Consider the following 22,831-nt stretch of genomic DNA (forward strand, 5'->3'; position numbering starts at 1 on the left):
TATGTACAAGGAATAATATAAATTTTCAAGGATCAAGTGCACCTGTTCCAAAGACCTCTTCATCTAAGGTATCTGATAACTTGGTTCTCATAATTTCAAATACGAGTAAACCCACCGATGTTGCAGGTATCGTAGTTAATGCATTTCTAATGAAGCCCTTGTAACTTAATTGAAACCAGGTGGCTTTAGACTTGGCTTTAATTTTCAATACTTGATTGTATGTATCGATATAAGAATTATAATATAATTTGATGAAAGGACGATACGCTGTCGACTTTGAGGCGTTATAGACATCTAAAGCTTCTAATCTGGATAAGTGAATCTTTTGCACTTTAGCTATTGGATACTGCACAGCTAATAAGGTAAATGCTGCTGAAGCACCAGCTAATAATATAAAACTTGATTTTAAAATTTTAATCAGGCGATTTTTTTCTAGTTTGAGGACTTGTTCATCAGATTGTTGAATTTCTTCGTGAACTCCTAACTTAGCCAATTTCTTTGTGATCGATAATCGAGCTCTCTTATAAGCCAATAGTGTACTATATGTTAGATTGTAGCCTTGAGTCTTCACAATCTCAAATACTGAAAAATAAAACGCAAACCCTACACTATCCTTTATTAATGAAAACCCATAACCGGCGAACACTCCAACCAAACCAACTTCCTTTAATTTGCTTAACCCATAAACCCATAAATTCTGATGCGTTCCATTCAACATTTCTGCAGCAGACAGTCTAGTATATATTGCATCCACCGGTGCCGCCGCTAATGATTGTGCAGCTCCAGCAATCAAGCCTGCTCTCCAGGTATCTACCGGAGAATAATAATAATTACTACGTTGGTTTTGCTTCTTTTCTTCCTCGTGGCGCTTGTCAAATTGATCCAATGATGATAAATAAGTACCATACAAGATAAGTCCAGTGGCTGAATTTGCAATCAACGGTGGCAACACCTGGTCAGGTATAAACCTCCAACCTTCTTTTCGTAGCACATTCACAAGCATACCGACTGAAGAATGCGTTCGAACTCGGTACGGTTTTAAATAAATTTCATCATGCTTGTTTGCTACCGCCCTAACATAAGCCATGTAGTCAAATCTCGATGGTCTGAATAGTTTAACTGGCGTTCTTAGGTATAATGCTTGTAGTTGGTATATGATGGCACGAATACCAGCTGTAGACAATGTAACCGCTTGGTTACTATTCTTTGTGGATTGTGGCTGATTATTATAATTATTCAAACTTTCCATCTCAAGTGACGAGTTAATAACACCCACATGCATATCATCATTATGTACCAGAGATGTTGATAGTATCGGGAAATCTCGTTCTGATGATGATGACGAATAATCTTTGTCCATTATTCTCTTATTATTTATGTATGTGCATTCGATCCAAATAAACTGGGCTCATCAACTGATATCTAAGCACTAGATATTTCTCCCAAAAACAAGCTTATATCTTAAAAATCTATAGTTCTATATCTGATGGTATCACTGAAGATATGCATCTGTTCGTTGGAATATTTTCTGAGGTTCCAAATTCTTTTGTATACAGGGAAAACTGAAATATTAACGTACATAAATCATTACACACAGCTACAAAACATACCAACAATAGAGGTATATTACAGGTCTCTGTAAAGGATAATCTCACTCTGTTTGAAGTAACGTCTAGCATCCTCATCGATTAGCACCAATGATAAGTATGTTCTGCAGGAGAACTTTTTGTTCACATCCTTATAAGTTGGTGTTAAGTCAAAGCCACCCAAGAATAAACGTATAGGTATTGTTTCTCCCTTGACAGGTGCACCATCCATGATCTCGAACCTTACCACGGTAGTGCTATCTGTAATTTGATTGGGTGGTGCTCCAACAGTTTCTCTCCGAATTAAAGATAATTCCATATGCTTGATTTTCAATCTTACTAATAAGAAGTATATTCTACCCACAATCACATCTTTTAAAGAGAAACGGGACTTCAGGTACTCAAACTCAATATGTAAACAATCTTCAATACCTACATCCATTTTGACAGTTGTAGGTTGTGCAATCTGGCTATTTCTCGCATCCGTTCCCTGTTCAGAGGTAGATTGGTTGGCTGGCGCGGTTATCTGGTAAACCCAAAGTTCCTTCTCTCTTGTGATTTCAGTGGCTGACTTTCTTGACACCGTAACCTTGACATAATAGTGCAATCGGGCATTTTTCCCTCTATAACTTTCGTATTGTTTCTCGACATTCTTAAACTCGAATGGATATGTTTCAGGATGCATCAACTGTGATGGAGCTGCCAATTCTGTCGCCATGGACAAAAAGTCATCCGAAACTACGCTATCTGTATTTGTTTCAATTGACCCAAGCAACTGTACCCGAACGCCCAAATGCTCAACTTTCCTCCCTTCCCTGGTTCTAATTGTAACTGTTCCCTTCACAGACTCTCCATCTTTGTAAATAGGAAGTTTCTCCAACCGTCCCTGCGGAGTCTTAACATCGACATGTTTCCGTGTGTCCTCGTTATCCAATCTAATCTCGATGTCCAAAGGAGCTTTGAAGAACATAGACATGTTTGTATGGTTTTTTGTATCTAGAATGGTAGATTACGTTTATTGATATATCTATGTAGGTTTTTGTTTAAGCGTCTGTGTCAACTAAGTGAATCCATTTTATCAGTATTTAGTTTTCGGAAAGGCCACGATTATATGCAAACCGATTTATGGGCGACCAAAAGGATTTCTTCATTACCAGTTCAAAGTGGTCCGTATTACATACTATGTATTAAAAAATGCTGTCGGTATAGGTAATGTGTATCAATAATTGTCTCTTTTTGAAAGTTATCCCTTTGATTTGTTGTATGTGCTTAACATAGCTCCATCCTAAATAGTACAAGACTGATTAATATACCTCAAGGTTTACGTTTATTCTATGGTTCAAATACTGGCAGTATTATAGTGGATCTAGCATGCACCACTTATAATTCCGTAGCTTATAGTTCCTCATTTGCAAGCTAGTCATCACATACAAAAACTATTATTATCGTAATTTTGCAATTATTTAGGTCGGATACTGCAGATAGTCTGCTGTACTCTACAAGCATAGTATTCGAATATTATCCATATTCCTCCGAGGAATGCAATCATCTCGGCATATCAACTTTCTGCTGGTGCTATTTCTCCAAATAATACTCGTCTTTCTTGCTGATTTGCTAAGAATCAAGAAGTCTTGATTACCGGATTTTGAGCTATTCGGACAATTTTAGCAAAAATACACTCATAAATTACCATAAATTACCCTAAATATACCTTCCTTAATTGACAGTCTGCTACAGTCCACAACATCATATATACCCCAACACATACAATTTCATCATAACCATAACTAGAAATATGCTAGGTGAAAATTCCCTTTTTGCATCCAATAATTTCGAGTGACCAAAGGCCGAGCAAACCAAGTACATGACCCCAGATTCATTCCCTGAACGGCATTTTTAAAATATACAAAATATAGGTCATCTAAATAATAACTAGCATGTCATTGTCACTTCACAGGACAAAAACTTTAACTTTGGCCGTAAGAAGAGGCGAATCAATCAAATATTACAATCAACAATTACATACTTGGTTCGGTTACAAGTAATTGTAGTGTTTACACTTGGAAAATGAAAATGATTCCTTAGAATTATGTTCCAGGTCTGACCTTTTCATTAACTCCATAAAATCTAGGAATACCAGTGCCTTTATCGTAGTTTATGGTTCAATCCTAGTTCGTTTGTGTCATCTGTCGTGCAGAATATACGAAATATAACATGCAAACAAAAATGCTTCGCTGTAGTTTACAGGTTACACATTATATCGCCAATTATCGTTACTGTCTTCCGGCTTACATCTGTCATTTTTAAAAGAACCAGTTAACAGCCACTACGAGTAGCCCCGACGGATTTATACTATTATGTCGAAGTATTTGGAGGAAATAGCGCCAGACGCCATTGCTCCGCATGATACGAAGGAGGAGCTTGACGAACCTCTCAAGCATCTTGATACTGTAATAGCTCTATACGACTTCCCCGGGACACAACCATCACATTTACCATTAAACTTGGGAGACACCATTTATGTTTTGACAAAATCCGACAGTGGATGGTGGGACGGGGTTATTATATATTCTAACAATGAATATGGGAGAGGATGGTTCCCGCATAACTATGTCCGATTAATTAATTATGTTCAACCGGTGTTGAACAAGTTGAAAAGTAACAAGGAGATAGATTCTCTTACAGCAGCCAACACGGCGGCGAACGTTTTAATACCATCGTTTACGAACTTATTACAAAAGAATTTAGGCGAATCTGAGAGGAACTCTCCTGCTAATAGTACTAGAAAAAATTCGGTGGTGAGTTTTGCCAGTTCGGAGACCAGTATTCCATCAGATCAAAAAGCTCAGTCTATTTTAGGGCTGGGAGCTTCAAATCACATCCCTTCAGTCTCAGACACCTTAAACTCGGTTGAACTTAACCACGAAGTTGTTTTTACTGATGTTGAAGAGGCGGAACATATATTAGAAAGTTACAGAGACGAACATAGAAGAAACGTCATGTGGCTTCCACGATACACCACTGGTGGTGATGTGGTATATTATTGCCACGAATTAGACCTTTATTGCCAAACTATACCATTGACAACTTTCAGGTCCGATATTGATACATGTTCGGATGCGGCCATTCCACCGAGAGATGCAATATACGATGCTACTATTTTGAAGCGGGATTCAGAATTTTCCCCAATAAATGAAATGTCTGACGCGATTTTGACGAAGACAGATAGTAATTCGAGTTCATCCAAAGACTTCGATCCATTGAAAAGAGAATCCAATGCATCGTCTCTAAATTCTCAAAGTACTTCGGCCAGTGCATACCACCATTTCTCCCAACCATTGTTCTGTATGGACGACTTATTCTATTATCAACCCAGTGATTTAGGGTCTTGGAGTGAATTGAGGGGAAAGTTCCAGTATTTTTTAAATCTATCCTACAAGGCATTAAAGGATTACGATAAGCAATTATTCAGCACTCATTTCTCGAGATTGAACAAAATCATATCGTTTGTTGTAAGCGCTACAAGATTAGTCCAGGAGGACTTTGTTGGAACGAAATACGAAAAATCAATAAGAAGAAAATTGAAAAGAATATTGAGCTCTTATTCACAAATATATTCAAATGGACTTTTGCATTTGAGTGTAATGTATTATGACAAGAACGTACCAGAATCAAGATTGTTTAGCTTCAATCTTTCCAAATTTAAAGCTAGGGCAGCAAGCACGGCTCAAGACAGCCCCACATCATCTATTTCGACCATAAAACAAGACCCGGAAGACCATTATTTCGATTCTAACAAATCGTCTAAGAAATTATCTAGGAGTGATAGTAGTTTTATTTCATATTTGCAACAAATTGAATTTGAGATTGATAACTTGAAGTATGATATGAACGCATTGATAAAGGTATTTCGAAAGTTAAGTATTGGCAAAAGAATTAAGAAGAGCGATTATGATGGCTCTGATCCTTCTGGAGATGAAGGAGAGGATCGTTATGACATTTTACCCCAAGTATATCCTAGATTTATCGCTGACGAATTTAATGGTGGAAATTGGTGCAATCCGTTTTTTGAGAGTAAGAATACAGTTTTAAATGCTAGTGGAGATGAATTAAAGAACAGATACCATCTGAAAATAATTATAGATCGTGATGCATTTGAAACTATCAGAAGCTATACGGAAGAGATGGTTAAGTTGAGTGAGGAAACATTTGAATATATCGATCCCAAAATACAACATTTATATTACAATTTGATTTTGAAAAATGAAAGAAACACCCAGATTCTCAGGCTTATATACAAATATTTATATTTTGCAAGTCTGATGGTGGATATGATCGAATCATTTGATTTTACTGTCTTCTGTTTGATTCATAGATATGCTTCGTCCGAGGACGATGCCGACAAAGTTATGAGTGAATTTAAAGCTTCACAACTAGAATCTGAGTCAGAAATTACCAGTAATTTAACCTTTGACTATCCGGTAGTTCTTGAGTTCTTCCAATTGAAACAACAGTTTCATGATATAATTTCAAGGATTGTAATGGCAACACAATCGTTGACCCTTGAAGACCCGGATGTTTTTAAAGGAATTAAACAAGAGGATCCATTGTATTATGATCGTGATATTCTAAAAGATCCAAACGAAAAGGCAGCGATGTTGTTATCTAATATATTAATGGAACAAAATAATAATGTTAAAGGGAAGTCAATTTCGCTAAATTGTGATTCTTTGATGTATACATATTTAACTGATGGCTTTAGATTATTTGAATCACTTTTGCCTATTATTCAGCTGTTAATTGAAGAGAGAGAATCTATATTAAACTATGCCACAAGAGTTATGCACAATGACTTGAATGTTCAATTATTATTAATGGAAAGAAATAATACCGTTCTATCAGAAAAGTCAGACGAAGGCCACGCGTATTATGCAGGTAAAAAACAATCAGATGCTCCTTGGTACTTAGAAGGGGATGATGAATATGATCTTTTGTTAGATATTAAAGGAAATATTAAAGGTGGTACAAAGCAGGCGTTAATAGCGCATTTAACACATCATGATTACTTTGATAGTAATTTCAATAGTGCGTTTTTATTGACTTTTGCGACAATAATGCCAATAGGTGAATTTGTAGACTTGCTTATAAATAGATTCAACTTGGAAGCTCCAGAGGGATTAAGCTACGAGGAATATAATACTTGGATATCTAAAAAGCAAAGTCCAATTAGACTAAGAGTGATGAATGTTATTAAATTATTGATAGAAAGATATTGGGCCAATTCATACTACGACGAGACTGTGCTTAGTAAATTGCTATCATTCGCTCAGGGTCCTCAGATTAAACTTTTTTCTGTTAGTAAGGTTTTGCAGAGTCATTTACAAAGTTTATTGAATCATGAGAAGGTATGTTTCGAACAAGAGCCAAGTATTCCTACTTCTAAACCTCCACCGCCGTTAATTAAAGGTTACCCGATGAAAAAGACAAAATTATTAGATATCGACTATATTGAACTTGCAAGACAATTAACTATAAAAGAATTTAAATTATATTCTAAGATAACGAAATTTGAATGCTTAACTAAAGTTTGGGGAAACAAATCAGGACTCCACGAAGACATTCTGAGCATCACAAACTTTATTAGAACATCTAATCAATTAACCTATTTCGTGGCGTACATGATATTGAGAAAACAAGAGGTGAAGAAGAGAGTTCACCTAATAACCTATTTCGTACAAGTTGCAGAAAAATGTAAACAGTACAACAATTTCTCTTCAATGACTGCCATTATTTCAGCATTATATTCTTCCCCTATCCATAGATTGAGTAGAACTTGGAAGCATGTTCCTATTGAAGCCTTGACTAATTTAAGGAATATGAATAAGTTGATGAATTCTTCACGGAATTTCAATGAGTATAGAGATGTGTTAAAATTTGTCGGATCAGAGCCTTGTGTTCCATTTTTCGGTGTCTATTTAAGTGATTTAACATTCGTTTACCATGGTAATCCTGACTATTTAATGAATAGATCCAGAATGATTAACTTTGCCAAGCGTGCGAAAACTTGTGAAATTGTAACTGGCATTGATAGATTCAAAAGCACTGCTTATAATTTACAAGAAGTTGCCGAGGTTCAGGAATATCTTCTTTCTTGGTTTGACAAATGCCCAACTATAGAGGAACAATATCAATTGTCCTTAAATTTGGAACCTAGGATAAATGTCCATGGTAACAATGCTGCAAGAAATCAGAAATATTCATCGGGAACGTTTTCATTCGGGAAACACTAGTTAGTATATACTTTGTGGTGTTACTTGTATATGTATGGTATGACATAGTAATTTAAAAGACAGTTATCTCAATCTCACGTGTAGGATGTGTTTTTGCGTTTGATCTCAGGCTCGGTGAAATCATAATCTTTAACACTAAATGAGTTATTATAATAATACACTTAGATCAATTGTTAAGAGCTTCTAAAAGCGGTGAATATACACTATGTTCACTAAACTAAAGAACTTTTCTGAAGATGTTGCTAAGAGCTTCAACGATGTTAATCATGACGGTACGAACGGAACTGTGCACACACCGAACCGACTCAAGAATCCTATTAACGAATTGAAGAATGAATCCAAAGTATTGAATACAAAAACACCCGATGCACTGGATTTAACACAACCAGAAGATGAGCCAATATCCAAAAGCCTGTCTCCATCACTCACAGAAAACAAGGCCGAGCTTATGAAGAGTAAAACTATTGATTTAGCAGAGTTACCTCCATCTATTAGGTCTAAGATGAAAAAATTCGCTAAATATGAGGAGAAATATCCCATTTTATTAGAAGCATTTAAAACAGAAAAGAGAAAGGCCGAGTTAATTGTATCGTTTGAGAAAGTATTGCAAGAAAACACACCAATTTCAAGTATTTCCGATGCTGGCCTATTGGTAGAATATCTAAATGGCGTTAATGAAAAGACTGCAATGTTGAATGAAGAAATGAGAAAATATGCAAAAGAAAACTCCAGCTTGAATGAAAAATTAAAGGATGTTGAAGCTCGATTAAAGGAAGCGCTAGCAAAAGATAAAGAATCCGAAGGTGAAGGTGTAACAAAGGACAGCATATCGTCTCAAGAATCAAACGATGAACTTGACAAACTCAGAAATACCATATCGGATTTGAAAGGGAAATTAGAAAAGAAGCAAGCTGAAGACAAAACTGTAGAAGAGAAAGGAGGGGAAAATAAGAAGGAGGAAAAGACAGATGATAGACAAACTAAACAATCAGAAGAAGTTGACGGCTATAAGAAAGATATTGAATCTTATAAGAAGGAGATTGAAAGTGTAAAGGATAAATTAGTGAAATCTGAATCTTCATCAAGAAATATTAAGGATGAATTAAGCGCTGCAATCGAAAGATCTAACTCATTGGAGAAAGACTTGAAGAAACTAAACGATATGTCAAAGAATGATAATGAGACAATAGGATTGAAAACTAAATTAGAAGAGTACAAGAAGCAGTTGGCAGAATTAGTAGATGTCAATAGTGCATTAGAAACTGAAATAGAGAACAAAAATAAGGAACTTAAAAACTTTAATGATATATCGGGTACGATGCAAAATGATCTTGGTAACGCGAATAAATCTATTGAAAATTTGAAGTCTGAGGCTCAAGAGTTGAATGAAAGGGCTAGTGATTTGTTAAATCAGTTGGATGAAAAAAACAAGATAATAAAAGAATTAGAACAAGGCCAATTGAATTCTGGGCAGCCAATCGAGGCGACAACCCCAGATACACCATCCTCAAATAATAAAAAGAATAAGAAGAAGAATAAGAAGGGTGGAAAGAAGAATTCGACTACTGATAACCAGATAATAGTGAACAAGGAATCAGAACAAGGTTTGTCGGCTAAACCAGAGGATATACAAAATAAATATGATGAATTAAAGAAGGAAAATGAACGAATCCAATCCTGCTTGAAGGAAATCGATTCCAGTAAGCAAGAAATATCAGATGAATTAAAACGAACTAAAGAGAAGTATGATAAGCTTGTTGAGGAACATGATGACTTAATAACAAATCATAATAAAGTAAAATCAGACTTAAAACTTAAGATCGAAGATGTTGATCATTTAAGGGACCTGTTGAAAACTATTGGCGATGACTTAGTTCAAGCAAGAGATGAAATAAAAGAATTGAAAGCAAAATCTAAATCAGTCAAGCTTAATAATGATGAATGCTTGAAAAAAGAACTAACGGAAATGCAGGCTAAATTCAAAGAATTAAATGAATCGAAGGAAGATATAGAAAAATCTAAGCAAGAACTTTTGAAATCAATTGAAGATAATAAATCTTCTAATTCCTCCAATGAAAAGTTATTGAGTACTGTTAGGGGCGAGAAACAAAAATTAGAGAATAGTTTCCGTGAATTAACAAAAGACTTGGAGGCTAGTAAGGAAAAGAACTCTGATCTTGAGAAAGAGATTGAAAAGCATTTGAAAAGTATTGAAGATAATGATTTATCTCAAAGCCTGAATAAGGCAGATCATGATGCATTGAACGAAAAACATTCAGCTTTAAAGTCCAAGTTCGAAGAAACCAATAAACAATTTGAAATAGCTAAACAAGAAAAAGATGATTTAAACAAAAGAATAAAAGAATTGTCTGAATTCAAAAGTAACGATACTTCACTCAAATTAGAGATTGCATCATTAAAAACATCTATTAGCCATAAAGATCAATTAATCGAAAATTTCAAGAAAAAAATTGATGAATTGAACAAACTGAACGAAGAATTATCAGGTTCTATATCTAAATTAAATGCATCGAATAATGAACTACAAAACAGTAACAAGGATTTGGTTTCAGAAAAGAATACATTAGTTACTAAGCAGGAATTATCATTTGAAAAGAATAATTCTTTGAATAATGAATTATTGAAACTTCAATCGGAAAAACAAAAACTTTCAACAGAATTGGAAACTATGAAGGACAAACACGACTCGTTGGTGAAGGATAAGACTAGCTCAAGTAATTCTATCCAAACATTTAGACAACAATATGAAGAACTTTCTATGAAATCAAAAGAATCATTGTTGAGAATTGACAACCTTGAGGACGAACTTAATGAGTCCAGAACAATGTTACAGGAGAGAACAAGAGAGTCATCTACTATAAGGCGTATGTTAGTAGATGCAGAAGAACAACTTAAGTTGAAAAATCATGATTTTAAATGTGAACTCACAAAAATAAGTAAAGAAAAAAGTGAGGTTGAAAATAACTGCCAGGCATTGATTAAGAAAAAACAAAGAGAAATCGACGAATTTAAATCGATTACGGATAATTATTTATTGAAGATCCAAGATTTAGAAAATAAATGTAATGAGTTAAAGCAACAGTACGAGGAGTTGCAATCAGAGAAACTGAAAAATAAGAATACTATTTCGGATAAGGATGAAAATTTTGAAGAAACTCAACAGACCATTGAAACTTTAAGGAGGTCATTACAAGCTTCTTCAAAAAAAGTCAAGGACTTCGAAAACCTAAACAATATTTTAAAAAGATTAAACGAAGAGTCAAATTTGAAATTTGAAAGATTGTCAAAAAATTATAAGATTCTTACTCAGCAGTATAAACAAATTAAGTCATCCAATGATTCTCCAATTGAAAGTCATGCGCAATCTTCTGAATCATTGACGAAATCACCTTCGACTTCAAGTAGACATTCAGTCGACGATTCAAGCTCCGAATCTTCGAACCAAACTAACGTTGCATACTTAAAAAATGTGCTTCTTGGATTTTTCGAACATAAGGATCAAAGGGACCAATTATTACCTGTAGTAAAGACTTTATTCAATCTTAGTTCTGATGATGAAAAGAAATTCTTACTAGCCTTAAAATAGTGATCTCATGCATAATATAAAGTATTTTTTTGTATCGCGATAGTTCAGTGAAGACTTTTTTGTAGATTTCTATAATTTGGCTTATACTTATCTGTGATTAGACACTTCTCTTAATATTAAAAATGCAAGACCCCTTCGATCAAAAGAAGAAATCCATTCTTGCTGAGATTGGAGCAACAGATGAGATTACACCAGACGCATCACCTAAGGGTACTATCGATGAGTTTTGCATACCGATAATACATTTGATTAATTCGAATAAAGACATGGTAACGACCTCATCATGCTCAGGAAGAGTCTCAGTCTTTCTTGAAGGGATGAAGAATATTGACCAGGATGATATCAAAATTGGAGCCAAAGGTAACTACGGTCGTTGGATATTTGTCACTCATGATCCCAAAGACTTGCCTGACTGGTCCAGTTCAGTTAACTTCAAGTATATCACTGACGGAAGCTCATACGGATCTACAGATGTCAATGCCCGTTACATTTTGTATAAGTTTGAACCGTTAATCTTGCATGTTAAATGTAGAGACTTGGAAATGGCAAATAACTTATATTCGGTTGCCATGAGCTGTGGTTTTAGAGAATCGGGAATTGGCACGAATAATATTGTTGGAATAAGGATATCTATAAAGCTAGATGTGCCCATTGGTTTCTTGAATGAAACTAATCAAGAATTGACCTCATTTGTATCTGAAGATTATCTCCGTATTATTACAAAATTATCTGAAGACAGATTTAAGGAAAATTTCAAGAAATTAGATGCGTTGTATAAAGCGATTGAAAGTTTGAATACTTTAAAAAGTCCAATTTCCAAAGTAGAGACTAAGGAAGAAAGAAAGAGCAGAAAAATGAAAGAAGGATTAGCCAGAAGGGAAGAAGTACGTGCCTTAAAAGAGCAAAAAAAGAAAGAAAAACTTTCCAGTGAACAACAAGAGAAACATCATGAACAAAAACAATAAGCAACGTCCTCTACCAATAGGCCGGTTGAATATATTCTGTAAATATTGTAATATAGATCAAGATTATGTTATAGAAGTAGTGTATATTAGATAAGCAATGACTAATTTGCCTAAAACTTTTTGAACGGTATTTTTCACTTCAACAAGGTTAAGGACTCAGTGAAACTATTGTAAGGAACTAAGATAATTACACTTGAAATGTCTGAAGCTACAGAGAAATTGGAAAAGTTAAATATTGAAGAATCAAAGGCTACAGAAGTACCATCCGTTGAAGCTGGTGCTGATGTTCCTTTAGGTGAAGATGGCCAACCATTATCCAAGAAGGCATTAAAGAAATTGGAAAAGGAAAAAGAAAAAGCACGTAAGAAGGCTGAAAGAGAAGAACAATTGGCTAAAGAAAAGGCTGAAAGAGAGGCCAAAGCTGCCAATGATCCAGCTAAGGAAAATTATGGTAAGTTGCCAATGATTAATTCTTCTTACAAGACTGGTACCACCAGAGTCAATATTAAAGACTTATCTGCTGCCAACGATGGCGAAGAAGTTGTTTTCAGAGCTAGAGCCCATACCTCAAGACAACAAGGTGCTACTATGGCATTTATCACTTTAAGACAACAAGATAATTTAATCCAAGCCTTAATTAAAGCTAATGGTGAATCTATTTCTAAACAAATGGTTAAGTGGGTTGGATCTATTAATTTAGAATCGATTGTCGTCGTCCATGGTGTTGTCAGAAAGGTCGAAGAAGAAATCAAGTCTGCAACTGTCCAAGATGCAGAAGTCCATGTCACCAAGATTTACACAATTGTGGAAACCCCAGAACAATTACCTGTTTTAATTGAAGATGCTACCAGATCAGAAGCAGAAGCAGAAGCAGCTGGATTACCAGTTGTCAATTTAGATACTAGATTAGATGCCAGAGTGATTGACTTGAGAACACCAACTAACCAAGCTATTTTTAAAATTCAAGCTGCTGTCTGTCAGTTATTCAGAGAATTTTTATCTACAAAAGGTTTCACTGAAATTCATACTCCTAAGATTATTGCTGCACCATCGGAAGGTGGCTCAAATGTGTTTGAAATTTCTTATTTCAAAGGTAAAGCATACTTGGCACAATCTCCTCAATTATACAAACAACAATTAATTGCTGCTGATTTTGAAAAGGTTTACGAAGTTGCTCCAGTTTTCAGAGCAGAAAACTCCAACACTCATCGTCATATGACTGAATTCACTGGGTTAGATTTGGAAATGGCATTCGAAGAACATTATGATGAAGTCATTGATGTTTTATCTGACTTGTTCGTTTTTATTTTTACCGAATTGAAGAACAGATACTCCAAGGAAATTGCTACTGTTAGAAAACAATATCCTGTTGAAGAATTCAAGCTTCCAGAAGACGGAAAAATGGTCAGACTTCACTTTAAAGAAGGTATTGCCATGTTAAGAGAAGCTGGTAAAGAAGTCGATGACTTTGAAGATTTATCAACTGAAAACGAAAAATTATTGGGTAAATTGGTTAGAGAAAAATATAACACCGATTTCTATATCTTAGACAAGTTCCCATTGGCTATCAGACCATTTTACACCATGCCAGATAGTGAAGACCCAAGATACTCCAACTCCTATGATTTCTTCATGAGAGGTGAAGAGATCTTATCTGGTGCTCAACGTATTCACGACCCTGTTCTCTTGAAGGAAAGAATGAATGCTCATGAAATTGACCCAAGCGTTCCTGGATTAGATGACTACGTTGATGCTTTCACCTATGGTTGTCCTCCACACGCCGGTGGTGGTATTGGTTTAGAAAGAGTTGTTATGTTCTTCTTAGATTTGAAAAATATTCGTCGTGCATCTTTATTCCCAAGAGATCCAAGACGTTTGAGACCATGAATTTAATGGAATACTAATATATAACTACGTTTATAAGTCAGTTAGGATTGCAAATACCAAGGGAGAAATTTGGTACTAGCAGTCAACTCTAGTATAAAACTCATATAGTTAATGCCTAATTGTAAATTTTCTAGAAAAGAAGACTACACCCTAACTGTCTGCTGAGTAATATCCTATTTAACAATACTAATTCAAAACCTATTTAAGACAATCAATAGTGATTGAAGTAATAGAGAAAAGCGTGTATTCAATCAAATTCATTTTTGCGTGAATCCATCAAGATAATTAAAAAGATAATTAAAAGCAAAGATAAGTAAATATACAATAGACGCTTGTATTAATAATTAATATGGAAGCAACTATATTACCAAATCCAAAGGATAGTAATGCTACGATCTTGTTAATGGGGTTACGTAGAGGAGGAAAATCGTCAATATGTAAGGTCGTTTTCCATAACATGCAGCCCTTGGATACATTGTACTTAGAAAGTACATCGAAACCTACCACAGAACAATTTTCGCTGTTAATTGATTTGTCAGTCATGGAATTACCTGGCCAGCTAAATTACTTTGAACCGAATTACGATTCGGAAAGGTTATTTTCAAGTGTAGGAGCATTGGTTTACGTTATCGACTCACAGGATGAATATTTAAATGCACTTACAAATTTGTCTATAATTATCGAATACGCATACAAAGTGAATCCAAAAATCAACATTGAAGTCTTGATCCATAAGATTGACGGCTTATCGGAAGATTATAGAATTGATGCGCAAAGAGATATAATGCAGAGAATTGGAGATGAACTATTAGATTTAGGATTGGAGGGTGTTCAAGTTTCATTTTATTTAACATCTATTTTTGATCATTCTATATATGAAGCATTTTCAAGAATAGTACAGAAGTTAATTAATGAATTGCCATCATTGGAAAATATGTTGGATAATTTAGTGCAACATTCTTCCATTGATAAGATCTTTATTTTTGATGTCAATTCAAAGATTTACGTGGCTACTGACTCATCTCCGGTTGACATTCAAACCTACGAAGTGTGTGCAGAGTTTATTGATATAACTATTGATTTGGATGATCTTTATATTGAAAATGAAAATTCAATGAATGATAGTGAAACAGTCATTAAGAAGCAAGAGTTAAAGTCAATATCTCATTTATCGAACGGGTCCCTACTTTACTTGAAGCAGATGATCAGAGGATTAGCATTGGTAGCATTGGTGAGGCACGATGAGAATAATAGTGATCTTTCGTTGGATAGTTTAATGACTATAATAGACTACAATGTTAGCAATTTTAAGAAGTCATTAATGAAAATGTGGGAGAATTCCAAACTTGTAGAGCAACCAAATACCCAAAATAGCGAGTTGATGAACTGAAAAACTCATCAACATATGATGAAATGCTTCCATCATCATTTGTTCTCAAAGAACAATTGGTCTACTATTGGTCTACGTGGCTAAAGATATAATGCTGGCGATCGGATTTTAGTATCATGTCATTTAATCTAGACCATGTAATAACTGTGTCTCTTACAAACCTTTTGCAGAGTGATAGACGGTTCCCAAGATATGAAGTTATTATGGTTCTGGCTACAGTCATTTAAGCGGAATCTATTTCCGCGGGTAATTGAGATAATGACTTTGCGGCAAAACTTATCTAGAAAGCTCAACAATAGTAGCAGTGTGATTATATTCGTCGCCAGTACAGACACCAGCATTTGAATTACAAAGGTTAATAAATATGTTTCTTTATTATGCAATTTGAAAAAGTGATTAATAGGAATAAACCATAAATAATATACAATAGAAAAACTAAAACAGTCATTATAAAAATCTACCAGCACTCGTAGCCACCATCAACAACTAAGTTGTGACCTGTAGTATAACTAGAAGCAGACTCGCTGGCCAAGTACAAGATCGAGCCAACAAATTCCTTTGGTTCGGCCATTCTCTTCATTGGGACCTTTGATTCCCATGCTTCCTTCATATCGGAATGACCAGAAATGACGTTTCTGGTCAAAGGGGTTAAGATATATCCAGGACTCAAAGTGTTAACTCTGATGTTGAATTTGGCCCATTCACAAGCCAATGATCTGGTCAAGTGAATAACACCTGCCTTGGACATGTTGTACATACATTGTGGTTGTGGGTCGTTCACAATTGTTCCAGACATCGACCCAACTAAAATGATGGATCCTTTCTTATTGCTGCTGATCAATGGACGGGCAAATGCTTGTGATACGTAGAATGCACCTAATCCATTGACCTTCAAAATACCTTCAGCATTGGCAGATGGGTATTCTTCGGCCGGGAAATTCTCACAGTAACCTGCAGTATTGATTAACAAATCAGCCACCATATCGTGGTGTTCATTGATGTTCTTAAAGCACTCTTCCACCTGTTCAAAATCCCCAATATTACAAGACCATGCGGAAACAGCTCCCACTGGGCTTTCATGTGCACCTTTCAATGATTCTTGTCCCCATGTTTCCAATTCCTTTGCTGCAGCCTTGGTTCTTTCTAAATTCATATCAAGCAAAGCAATTTGTGCTCCCTGAGCTAATAATGCTCTAGACACCACAGCAGCCAATCCTCCTGATCCACCGGTCAAGATAGCTAATCTACCATCTAATCTAAAGCTTGGAACAACATTATCGTATGAGTAATCCATTTTCCTAATTCTATTTATTTTATTTGTAACTGTATAACTACCTATTAATAAATTTTATTTTCTTGTGGATATGGTCCATTTATATATAATCTGATACCCCGGATTTATAATTATGACCAACGGTATAAAAAATTAAAGGCGGCCGCAAAAGAAACGATGACCATATCGAACATCGAACATACTAAATTTAGTTAGCACTAATGTACACACAGAAAAGAAACGGTCGCACGGTTAATAACGATGTCATTTTTTTTTTCCGAGCATTGTTGCATAGATGATGCGCTCAATGGTTAGTTGAAATGCGAATCATACCCGTATCATCCAACCACATTTGATATGTAGCCTGGGATTACGTGGTTTAGATTGCACGATTACGTAGGAATGATGTAGGAGTGAATAGCTATACCTGGTTATGGATAATAACTGTTGCTACTATGACATAGTTATATTGGTACGGTACAGGAATACGTTGGGTATTACGTAACAAGCGAGAATTTTGTAATGCTTGCATAGAACTCCGGGTTGGTTCAGCAAACACCAGAATTATGCTTAGTGATGTGGTGAAGACACCACATAGTAGATAAGAGACCACGAGATATAACAATTAGGGGTTCCTGGTGGTAATTATTGCGATTTTGAGAAAGAGAGGCGGTTGGGAGGCAATTGCGACGAGAAATAGTGCGGTGAAGCAGGTTAAGGTACTGAACCACGGCCTCAATTGAAATCGACTACGGCTAGAATTGTTTGGGATAGTTCTGTGCAATACATACGAACAGATTAATAACAGATTGTTATTTGTAGCGGTGAGAGGGTGCACAATAGAAGTTTCAGAAAGAATAGATGATCAAAACCAGGAGCAGGTGCTGATGTCAGCGGTGACCGATAGTTTATGTAAAGAACACGCCGGGAGCGGCCAAATTTTATGGGTGGTGTGCATCGGAGCTCAACGATAACCGGAAATCGACCTGCATATAGGAAGATCGTCAGTTTATAGCCCAAGGGGGGGTCTTCCGAATTAGGCCAGGGATCAAGAATCTGACACGGGTGGTGCTGATATAGATTTGGAAATGTTGCATAACGCACGGAACAACATTAAAGTTTAGAAAATACTTTATACCACTCCCAAAGAGGTAACTCCCGGGAAGGTTATCTAGGCCGGAGTACCCTAGAACTCCGGAACAGATACAATAGGAGCAGGAGAGAGGTAAGTGGAAGATAAGGTCCGTGGAGTATTCATAGGTGTATGTGGACCCCGGAGATGTATGGTGTGCAATTAAAAATTATGAACAAAAGAACCATGGTAGTCAATCGGCCACTCAAGAACTCCGAATCACCCAGATACGATAAGAAGTGTATATGATTGCAAACTTTCAGTCCGAAATTAAAAGTCCGTTATAATAACGTGGGGCTAGACTATGATCGGTATGTTGTCTTGGAATCCGGGAATGCTAAAGTATATACGGGTGGAAGCAATTCAAAGAAATTCGAGAAGATATCAAATGAACCCGGGAATGCTAGATCATAGATTAGAAGGAGAGATTCCCCTTTATCTGTTGTACACGAACGAAGATATAGATTAATATAATGTATACGGGAATTATTTATATAATGCGAACCATGTTTGGTATGACAAGTCGATTTATGCTGGTGATGTACAATTCTCTAGTCTGTCTTCAGGAATGAGGAGTCGGTGACAAGTTGAGACTTGTCCATTTTGGCAAACTCCATTTCGTTTTGCTGTTGCAATCTTTTCAAGTTTCTGGCATCCCTAGCGGCTTGCTTCTTATCGAGTCTTCTGTTGGCCCAGTCTCTGAGTCTTTCGCCGTAAATAAGACAGAATATTGGGAATGGTATTCCCAAGGCAAATGCAATGAATGCACACATAGTATTACCCCATCCATAGTTGAGTTTTTCGTACATTGGATTAGCAGCAAGAGGCAAGGCGAACCCAAAAACCGACCTATAAATCGAACAAGAAGCAATAGACGACGCTGATAGACGAGTGTTCATATCAATCAAATAATTTTGGATCGTCTGGAACACAGGAATGTACGAGAAAGCGAATATAGCACTTCCAATTGCCGGCATTATCCAATGTATTTTTTTCTCAGCTGACCAACCATACCACACAAGACCAATCGGTATACCAATCCCTGCGAAGCACAAGCATGGTAACCGGTATTCTGGTTTACTCACCCCATTATTCTTTTCTGTTAATTTGATATAAAAATAGTCAATAAGCCATGTCCAGAATGCAATACCAACAACATAACCAATTCCCATTGGCAAGAACATTAAACCAGAAATGCCAACCGAAAATCCATAATTTCGTTCAAATACACTTGGGAATGTAACGACCATCAAATACATGAAGCCGTAAATGAATGCCATGAACGATCCTAAACCGAAACACATTGGATGAGAAAAGAGTAGCTGTAAGGGCCTTGTCACAGTGCTCATTACTTTTTCAGATGTAGTTTCACCGTTAGCAATTTCGAAAATTGTATGTAAATGGCTATTGCCTGTCTCTTCTCTCAACCTCTTAGCCTTAAGGCTTAGTAATTTCGGCGAGTATGTCTCTTTGAATAATAATGTGCCAACAGCAGCGACAACACCATTCAATATAGCCAAAACGATAAATACCCATTTCCAATGTGTATTTTCAACAATAAAGCCCGACATGATTGGTGAAATCACAGGTCCTAACGAAGGACTTATGGAATATGCAGCCATTGCGAATTGTCTACCTCTATCATCCCACAAATCGGCAATGGTGCCTGCCCCAACATTCAACGGAGCGGCTCCCCCAAGGCCTCCTAAGAACCTAAAAACACATAATTGTGTTGTTGTTTTTGCAAAGGCACATGCGAGATTAAATATAAAACTGATCCAAACAGAGATGTTTAGGACCCATCGCCTACCAATTTTGTCAGATTCAGATAAAGGCGCAATGATGATTGGGCCCAAAGCCCATGCTAGAACCATTATTGAAACAGAAAATGATTGAAGGAATTGAGAATTCATTCCAAGACTTTCGGCGATATCAGGCATCGCTGGTGAACAAACTGATGATGACATTGGAGGAACCAAAGTGTAAATAGAAACAATAGCTGTTTGCAAGATCTTTGATCTAACTGGCCAATTTCTTGGGTATTCAGGATCATCTGTACCTTCCCACGTAACTAACTCAGGATCAATACTGCTGAACTCACCCCCAAACTTTGTGGTGGGCACAGGAATGTCTGGAACTTCCTGGTATAACCTATCTTCTTCTGAAACATCCTCTTCCACTTTGCTTTCTTTGTCCAAATTTTCACCTCTTTCAGCTTCAATATTAGCGTTCTCCACTCTTTTTGAAAGAGAATTTAAAATAGTCGACTTGGTAGCAGTTCTTTGGATCATAATGTCCTCCTCCGGCATGTCTCCATAAATTTCCTTCACGCAGTAACTGGTAGAATACCTACTCAAGCTATGTTGACTTCCCATGGAATGTCTTGATCCATGTAAATAATCAGTCCCCAATGTAATAAAGGAATGCGATCTTCCTCTATCTGATTTACTTCCTACACTAGACCTTCTCCTGATTCTTGAATTCGAATCATGTACATCATTATCATATACTATTGGCTCCCTGAGAGGAGATCCTTCTCGACTTGAGTTTAACGATGATGCCAACAGATTTATGCTCTTCAGTTCGAGTCTATCTTGTTTATTAGGTTCATCATAGTTGGAATCCTCCTGCAAGAATGAACTATCCTTATTCGTTAGGTCACTTGACGAAGTCATGTTTATTCTATTCGTTCTATTTCCACCTTCTATAAAGAAAAGAATTGAAATATATAAAAATCGGTTTCGTCTGCGCGGCCCTGATGTTCAAACCCGGCTGAACCACACTTTTATGCTTGCGGAGTTTTTAATACTATTCTAATTCTATCAGTTACTACTAGATACACGCTTCGTCTCTCTACATCCCCACTGAGACCACATCAAAATGTGCTTGTCTCCCAACGTATTCTTGCTTAGAAGATAAAAGAGCTAGTGTGACTAACACATATCAATTTTTTAGTCTCGGACCGGTCCTCCGAAAAATTCCTTCTCTCCTGTCAAAATGCTTAACCCAACGCACACTAATCATGCAACGCCCCACGAAAATCAACAAAGCACAACGTAATAAATAGAGAATACTCCAACCAGTCCCTATCTTATGAGGGATAAGTCTGGCGAAAAGGACCAGTCTAATTCTACTACTTTTGGAAGATACCCCGTTATCTTCGCATAATTGATCTGCCGCATCTCCTCGTATCAAATCCCTATTCCTCATCGCAATTCCTCCACTCTCTAACTGGGGAATATAACAAGATACGAATGTGGAAGTGAGATACTCATGCAACATATAAATCAATTATAGTTCGCTATTTCAATCCTTGTATCTGAGAGAAGAGAAGCATGCAAAATACATTATGCATTATCAGAGATAGGAACCGAGGGCACAAAACTGGCGTCGCAATTATGTCGCGGCCTTTAAAGAGCAATGTCGTGATGCATAACAAAAAGTCTCATCGTTTAGATTGTCGTTCCCATCGTTTAGCGCGTTAGTTTCTTTTTCTTTTTCATTCTCATATAAATGTAGTGAAAAGAATTTATTTATCTTTTAACGCTAATCAAAAATATTAAGAATGTCATCAAGGTATGTAACATAATTACGCGTAATTGATAGTAAATAATCAGAGAAGTTCCAGGAGCAAAATAATACAATAGGTTACTAACATTTTTTTAGTGTCTTTCACGATTACTCTGGGTTTTCTAATGCCACAACATTTGGCGAAGTTTACAATAACTTCAACCAAATTGACCTGTTGAACTGGATGGAAAAATTATGGGGGTCATATTATTATTACATGGGCAATGACTTGTTTGCCACCGGGTTGTTGTTTTTCACATTGCACGAGGCTATGTATTTCGGTAGATGTATCCCATGGATGATTATCGACAGAATTCCATATTTCAACAAATATAAGATTCAGGATGCTAAGATTCCATCGAACAAGGAACAGTGGGAATGTTTGAAGTCTGTGTTAACATCGCACTTTTTAGTGGAAGCTTTTCCAATCTGGTTTTTCCACCCATTGTGTCAACAAATCGGAATTAGTTTCGAGATTCCATTCCCAGATATATCATCTATGTTGATCCAATTGGCGGTTTTTTTCGTATGTGAGGACGCATGGCATTACTGGTTCCATAGAGCCTTACACCACGGTGTCTTCTACAAGTATATCCATAAGCAACATCACAGATACGCGGCACCATTCGGATTGACTGCAGAGTATGCTCATCCAATTGAAGTTATGTTATTAGGATTTGGTACTGTTGGTATTCCAATTGTGTGGTGTTTAATCACTAAGAATTTGCATCTTTTCACCGTTTGTATCTGGATCACCTTAAGATTGTTCCAAGCAGTTGATTCACATTCCGGATACGAATTCCCATGGTCATTACATCACTTTGTACCATTCTGGGCTGGTGCTGATCACCATGATGAACACCACCATTTCTTCATTGGAAGTTACAGTTCATCTTTCAGATGGTGGGATTTCGTTTTAGATACCGAAGCTGGTCCTAAAGGTAAGTCTTCAAGAGAGCAAAAAATGAAGACCAAAGCTGAATCAAAGAAACAATTATAGTCTTTTTCAGCTTATAAGATGATGCTCAATCTCCTCTATAGAATACCAATTTACATATAAAAGTATACAACGATACATAATATTACTATATAATAACATAATCTATGCAAATCATAACTCCTTATGAACGC

General features: G+C 36.2%; 11 protein-coding genes across 11 annotated transcripts; 6 read left to right on the forward strand and 5 right to left on the reverse strand. All coding sequences in view use genetic code 12, as the record gives it.

The window, feature by feature from the left end:
- Window positions 1–25: 25 nt before the first annotated feature.
- Window positions 26–1,360, reverse strand: DEHA2A11990g (DEHA2A11990p; the record flags this gene model as incomplete). The annotated part of the gene is made up of 1 exon (XM_456851.1): window positions 26–1,360. The coding sequence occupies one exon, from the start codon at window positions 1,358–1,360 to the stop codon at window positions 26–28; it is 1,335 nt and encodes a 444-aa protein (XP_456851.2).
- A 266-nt stretch (window positions 1,361–1,626) lies between these two features.
- DEHA2A12012g (DEHA2A12012p) lies at window positions 1,627–2,562 on the reverse strand (the record flags this gene model as incomplete). Its single annotated transcript, XM_456852.1, has 1 exon — window positions 1,627–2,562. One exon carries the CDS (start codon window positions 2,560–2,562, stop codon window positions 1,627–1,629), a length of 936 nt encoding a protein of 311 aa, XP_456852.2.
- Window positions 2,563–3,943: 1,381 nt separating this feature from the next.
- DEHA2A12034g (DEHA2A12034p) lies at window positions 3,944–7,876 on the forward strand (the record flags this gene model as incomplete). The annotated part of the gene is made up of 1 exon (XM_456853.1): window positions 3,944–7,876. One exon carries the CDS (start codon window positions 3,944–3,946, stop codon window positions 7,874–7,876), a length of 3,933 nt encoding a protein of 1,310 aa, XP_456853.2.
- A 205-nt stretch (window positions 7,877–8,081) lies between these two features.
- Window positions 8,082–11,483, forward strand: DEHA2A12056g (DEHA2A12056p; the record flags this gene model as incomplete). The annotated part of the gene is made up of 1 exon (XM_456854.1): window positions 8,082–11,483. One exon carries the CDS (start codon window positions 8,082–8,084, stop codon window positions 11,481–11,483), a length of 3,402 nt encoding a protein of 1,133 aa, XP_456854.2.
- A 122-nt stretch (window positions 11,484–11,605) lies between these two features.
- Window positions 11,606–12,448, forward strand: DEHA2A12078g (DEHA2A12078p; the record flags this gene model as incomplete). Its single annotated transcript, XM_456855.1, has 1 exon — window positions 11,606–12,448. One exon carries the CDS (start codon window positions 11,606–11,608, stop codon window positions 12,446–12,448), a length of 843 nt encoding a protein of 280 aa, XP_456855.1.
- A 198-nt stretch (window positions 12,449–12,646) lies between these two features.
- DEHA2A12100g (DEHA2A12100p) lies at window positions 12,647–14,335 on the forward strand (the record flags this gene model as incomplete). Its single annotated transcript, XM_456856.1, has 1 exon — window positions 12,647–14,335. One exon carries the CDS (start codon window positions 12,647–12,649, stop codon window positions 14,333–14,335), a length of 1,689 nt encoding a protein of 562 aa, XP_456856.1.
- Window positions 14,336–14,684: 349 nt separating this feature from the next.
- DEHA2A12122g (DEHA2A12122p) lies at window positions 14,685–15,725 on the forward strand (the record flags this gene model as incomplete). The annotated part of the gene is made up of 1 exon (XM_456857.1): window positions 14,685–15,725. The coding sequence occupies one exon, from the start codon at window positions 14,685–14,687 to the stop codon at window positions 15,723–15,725; it is 1,041 nt and encodes a 346-aa protein (XP_456857.2).
- Window positions 15,726–16,182: 457 nt separating this feature from the next.
- On the reverse strand, window positions 16,183–17,019 carry DEHA2A12144g (DEHA2A12144p; the record flags this gene model as incomplete). The annotated part of the gene is made up of 1 exon (XM_456858.1): window positions 16,183–17,019. One exon carries the CDS (start codon window positions 17,017–17,019, stop codon window positions 16,183–16,185), a length of 837 nt encoding a protein of 278 aa, XP_456858.1.
- Window positions 17,020–18,681: 1,662 nt separating this feature from the next.
- Window positions 18,682–20,805, reverse strand: DEHA2A12166g (DEHA2A12166p; the record flags this gene model as incomplete). Its single annotated transcript, XM_456859.1, has 1 exon — window positions 18,682–20,805. One exon carries the CDS (start codon window positions 20,803–20,805, stop codon window positions 18,682–18,684), a length of 2,124 nt encoding a protein of 707 aa, XP_456859.2.
- Window positions 20,806–21,073: 268 nt separating this feature from the next.
- Window positions 21,074–21,412, reverse strand: DEHA2A12188g (DEHA2A12188p; the record flags this gene model as incomplete). Its single annotated transcript, XM_456860.1, has 1 exon — window positions 21,074–21,412. The coding sequence occupies one exon, from the start codon at window positions 21,410–21,412 to the stop codon at window positions 21,074–21,076; it is 339 nt and encodes a 112-aa protein (XP_456860.2).
- A 283-nt stretch (window positions 21,413–21,695) lies between these two features.
- Window positions 21,696–22,700, forward strand: DEHA2A12210g (DEHA2A12210p; the record flags this gene model as incomplete). Its single annotated transcript, XM_456861.1, has 2 exons — window positions 21,696–21,706; window positions 21,797–22,700. 2 exons carry the CDS (start codon window positions 21,696–21,698, stop codon window positions 22,698–22,700), a joined length of 915 nt encoding a protein of 304 aa, XP_456861.2.
- Between the last annotated feature and the right edge of the window lie 131 nt (window positions 22,701–22,831).

The sequence above is a fragment of the Debaryomyces hansenii genome, assembly GCF_000006445.2.
Source record: "Debaryomyces hansenii CBS767 chromosome A complete sequence".
In the NCBI taxonomy this organism is placed as follows: Eukaryota; Fungi; Ascomycota; class Pichiomycetes; order Serinales; family Debaryomycetaceae; genus Debaryomyces; species Debaryomyces hansenii.